Genomic DNA, 9,649 nt, shown 5'->3' on the forward strand with positions numbered 1-9,649 from the left:
AATAACCCCCACTGACACATCCGCTGTGAATCCTTTTTCTGTTCATTTCTAATTAAGGTCCTCCCAGATTTATCCTTTTCTATTTTTTGTACTTCAGTATTTCTTTTGAAATTTTTTAGATTCGCAGAAGGTTGCAAAAACAGAGATCCCATGTCCCCTTCGCTGGAATTCCCTCAGTGGTGACATGCTGCATAACTTTAGTCCTGGATCAAAACCAGCCAGCTGACATTGGTATAATCCACAACTCCTCTTTTATTTTTTATTTTTTAAAAGGATGCCTAGCTGTGCTTACAGGTGTAAGATAGAACCTGACTATTGCACTCAGGAGATTTACAGCCTGACGAGGAATAGAAGAACAGGGCAATTAAGTTCAGGTGTGGTGTGCCACCCCTGGGCAGGTGCCGTGTGCTCCCCTCACTGAGCGCTATGTTCCAGCAAACCAGGTACTTGGCTTTTGTTAGCTCCTTAAGCCACACAACAACCAGATAACACCAGTGCAATTGGGCATTTTCATTCCTTTTACAGAGAGAAGGAAACTAGGGCTCAGAGAAGTTAACCAACTTGCTTAAGGTCACAGTTTTTGGAAAGCAGAGCTAGAGTTTAAACCCAGGCAGCCTATGTTCAGGGTGTTCTGCCCAAGCATTATGCAGTGGGGCTAATAGCCAAGGGTAGAATTCTTTTCCTAAGCCTTCCTGGACCTTTCCCCAACATCCCTCTCTTCCCCCCCTCGAGCTCACTGGGTTCCTGGGGTTAGCCTCTTCAGCGGCCCCATTCCTGGCTCTCAGGCTGTGCTCTAGCAAGGGCATGTTCCCTAGGTGCATCTTCAAGAGATGTCACATCTCTCTACGCAGCAGGGGTCAGAAGTGCAGCTGTCTTCCAAGGTTGTTGAGTGTGCAGGGCTGGGGTCCTAGCCTTACTCTCAGGGGATTGCTTCTTGGTGGTATAAAGCTGGAAAACAACAAACACACTGAAAACTGCCAAGAAACCAGGAGAAGAAAGTCTTGCACAGCAGAGGAACACGTTTACTTGTCAGTTCATGGCTTCAGTTCTCAGCCCCGTGCTGGTGAGCACGGCGGCGGTGGTGGGGTTAGCGGGCTGGGTGGCGTCTTCAGCGCCTCACTCTGGGGGAGGGCAGGGCGGCGGGCATTTAGGAGGACAGGGCTTGGCACATGGCTTGGGGGGAGAGGAAGCTGGGCACGGGCATGACGGCGGAGGGCATGGCGGGTGGCACGGCAGGGGGCAGGGTGGGGGGCACGGGGGGCACGGGGGGCACTTTGGTGGTGCTGGGCACTTTTCTCGTGGGCACTTTTCAGTGCACCGTTGCAGCAGCCTCTTTAAACAGCTGGGCTGGCATTTAGTCTCACACTTTTGTTCACACCTGGGGTCACAGTGCTTGGGCTCATTCTTGGGTTCACTAGGTTTATTTTTATCATCACTCGACATTCCTTCTTGATTTTCTGAGCCCTGCAAAGAAATACGTGACAGGTTGTATGTGGGAGACCACGCTGCAAAGTGGGAGAGGACCAGTACAGCCTCCCACTCACACCCCCTGCCCTGCCCGTCCTTGTTCTTAAGAAAGCCTTTCCCGGGATGCGTTCAGGCCCTAGACCAAATTGTCACCTAAGGACTGTCCTCTCAGTCCTTGCAGTGCATCAGTGACAGCATTTCCTGATCTTTCCACCCTTACTATGCTTCCTTTTTATTTACTCCTGTCCCAATCCCATAGCACCTAGCAGGAATTCTTAACCTAGGGTCCTGGGACCACCCCTCCACCCAGTCATAAGAACCATATTTAACCATATGTTTATCAAAATAGTTGGCATCTTCTGTAAGCTGATGTATTTTATTTCATTCATTTAAAAACATTATTCTGAAGAGTCCATAAGTTTGATCAGAGTTCTAAAGGCATCCATGGTGTGATAAAGGTTTTTTTTTTTTTTTAAGGTTTATTTATTTATTTTTAGAGGAGGTGCTGGGGATTGAACCCAGGACCTCATGCATGTTAAGCATGTGCTCTACCACTTGATCTAATTACCCTCCCCCTTGATAAAGATTTTAAACAACTCCCGTAAAGCCACTTCCCCATCCCTCTGGAGATGGAATGGGAGGGCATATTAGTGAGCTTGGGGACCCAGGACACTATTGTCAATTTTGTGTCCTGCCTAAGCACTGAAAACCTTGAGAATTGCTTTCTTTACTCGAGGACTGAGGATGGGAAGAGCTGAATCCCCACCATGGCTGGGCTCCCGTGGACCACTCTAGGAACTCCTGCCCCAGTGATCAGGGTAAGGGAGAAGACAGGAGAAGACGAGATGAACTGGAAAATTCTAACTTCTCTGAAAATATGAATATTGGAGCTACACAATATGAGTTTAAAGAGGAATTGTTTCTTCTGCTCTGTTGAGTTTTGCCTTCAGCTAGGTCTTTCTCTAGAGACAGTTTGACTTCTAGATACGGAGAGGGCTGTTTAGTCTCTGCCGGTACTTGCAAGTTGGATCTAACTGGTACATCTTTGATTTCCTTTAACAATATAAAATTTTATCTAATTTTGTTTTAAAATTAGTATAGCTCTCTGGAGAGACAGATCATTACACTGGACTCCAAAATGGTTAAGAGTCTGCACTGGAAAAGAGGGGTAGCCAATTCCTGTTACTAAAAATGAGAGGGAACTTTCACCCAAACAGAGCCATCATCTCAGCCCTACTCAATGCCTGGGGTGCTGTCGGTCACCCCCTGGAAAGCAGAGGTAAAAGAAGGGGCATTTCCATTTGTCCAAATGCAACTCACCCCTTTGTGTTGGTATTGAACTTGACAAGTAGTCGAGTGAGGTGGATGTTACGGCTGTGCTCGGGAAGGTGGATTCTCCTTCTGGTTCCTCTGTCCAGCTCTGAGGAAGCCCAGGTAAGGGGCGAAGGAGGAACCCCCTTGTGACCTCATCACTGCATCATCAAGTAGCGATTGTTGTGTGACTCCAGAGCTCCCAGCTCAGATCAAGCCCCTGAACATGAGAATAGGCTATGATTAGCATCCCCTTTGCTGTCTCGCCCTCTCCTTGGGTCCCTCAAAATTCATGCCAGTGAAATCAGGCTACAGTGAAGGGTTCTGAACTTTAAGGTTAGGGAGGCTCATTGCTGCTAGGAGCAGAAAAGCTCTGTTAACACGTGGCCTTTCTCTCCTCCCCCAGCCTCCCAAATTTTAATTCCTTTGAACTGGTCCCTTTTTCATCGTTCTTGGAGAGCTTGGGTTGATCACAGCCATTTTTGACTCTCTGGTCCTCTGTTTTTAACATGAGATTCTGAATCCTCTTTTCTGCACCTCACACTCTCTGGCCCAAGTCCAAGGATTATTTTGGCACCTTTTCTCAATGTCTCTGTCTGTAATTCACTGTTTGCTGGGCTCTGTGATTATATTTTCAATCAGGGAGTGGCCACCCCTTGATATCCAAGGTAAATGTTGCCTATAATAAAGAAATTGAGTTTGATGGTCCTGACCAGTCCTGACCTGTTGGGTTAAGCCCAGATCCTGTCTTAGAGTAAGAAAGATTTGCCTCTGAGAACGTTCCTTCCTTGGTTTTTCCAGCACCGGGCCAGTGGGTCTTTGTGATTGCAATAGGGGTGTTTCTGGGTGATACTATGAGTGGGAAAGGCAACTGGGGCACAGGGTGCCTTGAACTCTGGTCCAGGACATTCGTCTTGGCCATCATTCCCTGATGAACCATGAGTGACTTTGGTTAAAACTGTGATACGATCATGTCTAAGGTGTTGAAAGATATTTCTGACAGCAAAGTGTGGGATGGATCGGAGGAGGGAGTGGTGGAGTGAAAGTTGAACTTGTCTGTTTCAAAGAAATAAAAATCTCTAAGCGTGAAGGAAGGCGGTGGTGGTGGGAGAAAGAGGGTGCCAGAGAGGCAAATTTATGGGACTGGTTTGTGGAAAGTTAAGAAGAAAATTAAGAAAGAGGACTCCCACGTGCTATTGTGAATGGGCACTGAGGAGGCAGAACAGGTGTTAGGAGAAGATGAGTTTGAGTCTGAGCGTGTTGAATGTGTTTGCAGCGGGGCATCTTGAATGGTGACTGGAAAGACGGTTCTGGCCTTGGTGCCACTGGGCAGACCTGAGACCTTGAGTTCACTTCAGTCCAACACCCGTTCACTGAGTGGATGGGAATGAGCTGGTCCAGAGAGGGGGCTGGAGGAGAGAAGAGAGACAGTGCTGGGAGGATGGGGAGTCCCAAGGCATGGTTTATTTGTATTCCCAGTGGACAAAGAATACCATAGACAATTGAAACCCAAATGAACCTGAATAAAAGGGGAGGGTGGGCCAGAGGTGAGCCCCCTGCCCCAGGATTACTGGTGTTAGACCCATTGTCTTGGTGCAACCCATTCCTCTCATTTTCTCTCCTCCGTCTTTTGTTCATGAGCTCCATCTCTTCAAAGGTGCTGAGAAGCAGTTCCCACACTCATCTCAGGAGTCCCAGCTCCACCTGCTGTTCACATCTGGACCGAAGCTAGCAATCTGGATATGGAGAAGGGAAGTCACTTGTGACAGTGATGTCAAAGGATGCAGTGATTTCCTGCTGGCTGTTGTCTGGCTGTTGTCACCTTCCTCTCTCTCCTTTCTCCCCTCTCCTATTTCTTGCTTAAGAAATTCCCACTGAATAATGAAAGTATATCATTCATTGGACAGTCACCAGGACATTTGTCCATCATCTTCTCATTCCTTAACACCCTTCTTTAAAGGATTACATTTAGTATGACAGCTATCAGCGTACTTTTGGCTTAGGGTTTGGAGACAGTAATAGCAGGACTTAGAAAAAGAAGAAGTTGCCTTTGGCCCATTTCAGACTCTGAAATCAACCAGTGGGGACATTCCTGGGCACCAGGAATGGAATCTACAGCCTAGGAACCTACAGTCAACTGGGAGAAAGGGAGATGCGTGGTGTTTGGGGAAGTCCCGCAACCCTTCCTGGTCCTGCTGGAGGTAAAAATTAGTTCTTTCCTCTCTTCCATACCTACCCTTGGTTGTTCTTAAAATCTGTTACCCTTCAGGTATATTTTTCAGTTGACTATGGCTTGATTTTTACCTTCATTGAAGTAAGAGATTCTATTGCGTGGCTGGTGGGAAAATAAAAATTGAGGTATTTGTGGACTATGATTAGATTCAAAGTTCTGTAATCACAGAATATGATTTGCTCCTAAGGAAGGTCCTGCCTGTGTCATGTAGGAACTCGGGGATGGAGCCCAGATCAGAAATCACGGAATCGTCCTCCACTCTGCTTTGCTCTCTACCTTCCACGTTCTGTACATCACCCCAGCACGACCCCTGCCCTGTGATGCACGCTCTTGTCAGATGCAGTCTGGTGGCATGTGTGGCACACGTCTGTCCCCACCACCCAGCAGACCGCTGGGGGGGCTTCTCTAGAGAACCTCAGTCTTCTCTTCATCTCCAGGTCTTATCAGTTCCGGATGCTTCACTGGTGCTAATCAGCGTCTGTTGAAAGCACAGAACTTGATTTAGCAGGGTAGCTTCACGACAGGCATACATAACGCCTCCGATAGGCTGAGGCTGAAGCCCGCGGAGGACTGCCTTTGCGTTTCCTTCCTGTGGTGCCATACTGCCCTTGGCTCAGGGACCCCGCAGGCCTGCCCCACTGTGACTCTCCAGACCAGTGGTTCCCAAAGGGTAGTGTGGAGATTCTGGGGGTTCCCGAGATGCTTTTAGTGGGGTCTGAGTGTCAAAAAAGTTTCATAATAATAACATGTTATTTGATTTTCTCACTCTCATTTCTCCACGAGTCTGCAGTAGAAATGACAGCAGAGACTGCATGGCATGTGATGCGGTGACATCGTCCATCTGACAGCTAGTCAGCGTCTCCTTGTGTATAACACGCGTTACAAAATTTCTCAGTTTTAAGTTTTAATGCAAGAAACATCAGTAGATAAAATCTACAAGAACCAAAGCTCTTTGGGCTCCTCGTTAACTTTAAGAGTGTAAATTCTTCCCAAGACCAAGCGGTGTGAGACCCGGGGCAGTGGATGCCTCCCTGGGGCCCCTCCCCTCCCTGACAGGCTCTGCACAGGCCAGGCTGGCAATTCTGGCCCCAGGTACCGATCCACACGTACCTCTCTGGACCTCGCAGAGCCCAGCTCATGCTCCACCCTGCCTGCGCCCGGCACTGACTGGTGTCTCCCTTGTCGACAGTCTCCGCCTCCTCTGTGTGGCGAGTCCTTGTCAAGAAGGAGGCAGGCAATGCGAGTGGTTGTGGACCTGGGAGATGGCTGGCCCTTTAGGGACATTGAGAATGGGTGACCGGAGAGGAAAAGGGGACCTGCTGGCTTGTGCAATGTCCCCTGTGTCCTCCTGTGGCCCCTGATCTCCAGGGTCCTCCCAACGACTTCCCACTCAGTCCCCACTTCCCCCCTCTGGCCCTGATTTGTCCCTCTGTGTCTTCTCTCCCAGCCCCAGCAAGAGAGCAGAGATGTGGCCAATCAGGAGAAAAGATTTTTTTTTTTTATTGAGAAGCAGGGAGGAAGGAACATTAAAGGGCTTGGAGTACTTTTAATGGGCTCAGAGTCTAGAGGGTGGGTGAACTTGGTTGGGAGTTGTGGAGAGTATTCGGGAAGAAATACAAACAGAAGACCTCACTGCCTTCACTGAGGAGCATGGAGCTGTGCTCTGAAGAACGCTGGAGAAATTTCTATCGGTTTAGCCAGTATTTTTTTTTTTTGTTTTGTTTTAATTTTTCAACTGCGTTTACTCCTCGAAACCTTCGTAAAGTTGTTGCATCCCAGGAAGGCCGACTGCTGAACAAGGAAATCTGTGTCCTTGTAATGATCTCATATGACCAGCAGGAGGCAGCATGGTAGAGGAGATAGCAGCTGGACAGTCTGGCCTCGTCCTGACCACAGCAGTGGCAGAGAAGGGCAAGAACTGGTCTGGCCCTCAGGGAAGAGCTTGGGAACATACATGTCTGTCTACACCATGCAGTCTCCTGGGAGAGGAGCACGGAGGAGTCGTTGATTTGGGAGGAAAACCCAATATACTGTGATGATATCTTTCTTCTTGCGTCTGAAGAGAGGCAGCGGCTTCTAAGCTGTCTGTGTTCCCAGCAGGTGCAGGCAGAGAGGGGATGGCGGGGGGCAAGGGTGTGCGGTATCTTCATGATCAGGTGGTGGAGGGCACTTCGGAGGTGTCACTGCTGCTTCGGCAGGTACTCCTGCTGCCTGGGGGGGCACTTCACAGGGGGGCACTTCTGCTGGCTGGGCCCCCCCGGGGGACACGGCTTGGGAGGGCAGGGCTCAGGGACCTGGGGAGGGCAGGGCACAGGGACTTTGGGAGGGGGCGGGCAGGGGACTTTGCATTGCTGCTGCTGCTGCTGCTGAGACATTTTCCTTAGATTGACGATAAACTGAAAGAAGGAAAAAAACCCTTTAGAATGAGACAACATCAGTGGAGAAGGTTATTTCCAAGTTAACACGAGAGACAAGCACTGTCTCTCATTACTTATTTCTCTTTTTTTTTTTAAACAATTTTTAATTGAGTTATGGTCATTTTACAATGTTGTGTCAAATTCCAGTGTAGAGCACAATTTTTCAGTTATACATGAACATACATACATTCATTGTCGCATTCTTTTTCGCTGTGAGCTACCACACGATCCTGTATATATTTCCCTGTGCTGTACAGTATAATCTTGTTTATCTATTCTACATTTTGAAATCTCAGTCTGTCCCTTCCTACCCCCCGCCCCCTTGGCAACCACAGTTTGTATTCTATGTTTGTGAGTCTGTTTCTGTTTTGTATTTATGTTCATTACTTATTTCCTTAATAGGAATGCTATGGCCATCTTATTTCACTCCCTCCTGAAACCACCCACCCTACAGAAGTCCCCATAGACCACAGTGGCCAAAAAAGAGAATTTTCTTAGGAGCTGCCCCACAGGTGCCAGTGCCTCTCTGTCTGCTCCACCTGGAAGTAGGTGCCTGGACTGTACCCTGTCCTTTAAATGGAGCATCTTTGCTCTGCTGGGAGTTGTGGGAAAGAATGAGTTTGGAAAGTGTGCTTGAAATAAAAGGTAAGATGCCTTTAGAGGAATCAGCTTGAAGAAAAGAAGTTTAGGGGGGACAATAAAGCATCTGCTAAATTTTATAAGACCAGTTGATGCAAAGAGACCAAACTGGAGAAGTTAGATGACATTTCTTCCAGGTATGATGGAACATTTTCTTGCCCTGAGACTGTCTGTATTGGTTGCTGAAGCATTTCTTCCCCTGACTTTGCCCTTTTTTGGCAATGTGTCTAGCCCTCCCGTATCATTCCTGACTATTTTAAACTTGACCCACTGCTTCTACAAGGAGAATTAATGTCCCTTTGTGTTGGCTGTCTTAAGAGTTAGAACCCAGAGCAGAGACAGAGTCGGTAGGAACCCCCAGCCAGGCACCCAGCTTAGACCCTCACTGCATAAATCCTCGTGCTCAGGCCTGTGGTAGAAAGCTTGACTTTAAAACAAGAGAAAGATTCAAGGAGGAGCATAAGAAAGAACAAAGACTGGGGATGTTGAGAGCTAAGTTCTGGCTTCAGCTTTGCCAACATCCATTAGGCCAAGCTGGAGCTTTTCCCTCTATACCTTCAATCACATAATCTCAAATTATTTCCTATTTTAGAACAACAAACTTTTCCTATAAAAGGCCAGAGAGTAAGTATTTTAGGCTTTTCAGGCCAGTCTTCGTCACAACTCTTCAACTCTGCCATTGCCGTGCAGAAGCAGGCATAGACAGTATGTAAACAGATGGGCCTGACTGTGTTCCAATAAAACTTTATTTACAAAGACAGGTGGGCTGAGCTCTGCCTGCGGGCTCTAGTTTGCTGACACCTGATTTAGACCCTGACTTTCTGCCTCGTGTTCCATCCCACTTCTCTCTGCTCATGGTCTCTCCCACCGGGTCTTTCTTTTCTGGTCTGTTTTATCTGTTCCCATTGCTGTTCCTGATCGTCTGTCTTTTCCTTCCCACCTCGCCCCATAGCTCTCCACAATCTTCTCATTCCCTCCAATGGGAACCTATCGACGGCCTCCCTGAGGGCTTCCTCGCCCTCAGCGCAGAGCCTCCCCACTCACCTGCCTCTCCGGGCTGTTGGGCTGTTCGAGGCCTCTGGGATTCAAGTGGTGTGGTGAAGCTCGGAGCAGGGTCCTTTTATCCTGGGCTCGGCTGGCAGCAGGAAACAAAGGGGTTTCCCCACCACTTCCTGATGTCCTGGTGTCTCACTCAGTTCTTGAAAACACTTGCCAAATCCCCTCTTTGCACTCAAAACTCTAGTTTGGCAGCTTTTGGGTGAATAAGAGCATTTCTATTTTCTCGGAAAGGATTTAGTATGTGAGTGTGATGGGTGGGGCAGAGGGATATAGGGATAAATGCGTTTCCTTCAAATGTACGTGCTACTTCAGTAGAGTTTGGGTGAACATGAGGAGACAAGAGGAAAGGAAACTCTGGGCTGGAACGCCCAGAGATAGAGTCCTAAGGACGCCAGGATTGGACACTAATGCACGTCATAATCCATCCTAGAGTCTCTGCCCCACCTTTCATACAAAGTAAATGAAGTTACATCCACACCACACACATCACCTCTATCACTGATGTTTGTGGTCAAATGAAGTT

The 9,649-nt window shown here is 48.1% G+C and overlaps 1 protein-coding gene across 1 annotated transcript; it reads right to left on the reverse strand.

The window, feature by feature from the left end:
- Nucleotides 1-1,001: 1,001 nt before the first annotated feature.
- On the reverse strand, nucleotides 1,002-9,269 carry LELP1 (late cornified envelope like proline rich 1). Its single transcript, XM_032464233.1, has 5 exons — nucleotides 9,112-9,269; nucleotides 6,122-7,407; nucleotides 5,288-5,489; nucleotides 2,788-2,998; nucleotides 1,002-1,464 (listed from the first exon to the last, which is right to left on the reverse strand). The coding sequence occupies exon 5, from the start codon at nucleotides 1,441-1,443 to the stop codon at nucleotides 1,117-1,119; it is 327 nt and encodes a 108-aa protein (XP_032320124.1). The 5' UTR covers nucleotides 1,444-1,464; nucleotides 2,788-2,998; nucleotides 5,288-5,489; nucleotides 6,122-7,407; nucleotides 9,112-9,269; the 3' UTR covers nucleotides 1,002-1,116.
- Between the last annotated feature and the right edge of the window lie 380 nt (nucleotides 9,270-9,649).

This window comes from Camelus ferus, chromosome 21, assembly GCF_009834535.1.
Source record: "Camelus ferus isolate YT-003-E chromosome 21, BCGSAC_Cfer_1.0, whole genome shotgun sequence".
NCBI classification, from domain to species: domain Eukaryota; kingdom Metazoa; phylum Chordata; class Mammalia; order Artiodactyla; family Camelidae; genus Camelus; species Camelus ferus.

Excerpts from the sequence above, each read along its gene's own strand:
- LELP1 (XM_032464233.1), bottom strand. The coding sequence starts at position 1,443 with ATGTCGAGTGATGATAAAAATAAACCTAGTGAACCCAAGAATGAGCCC.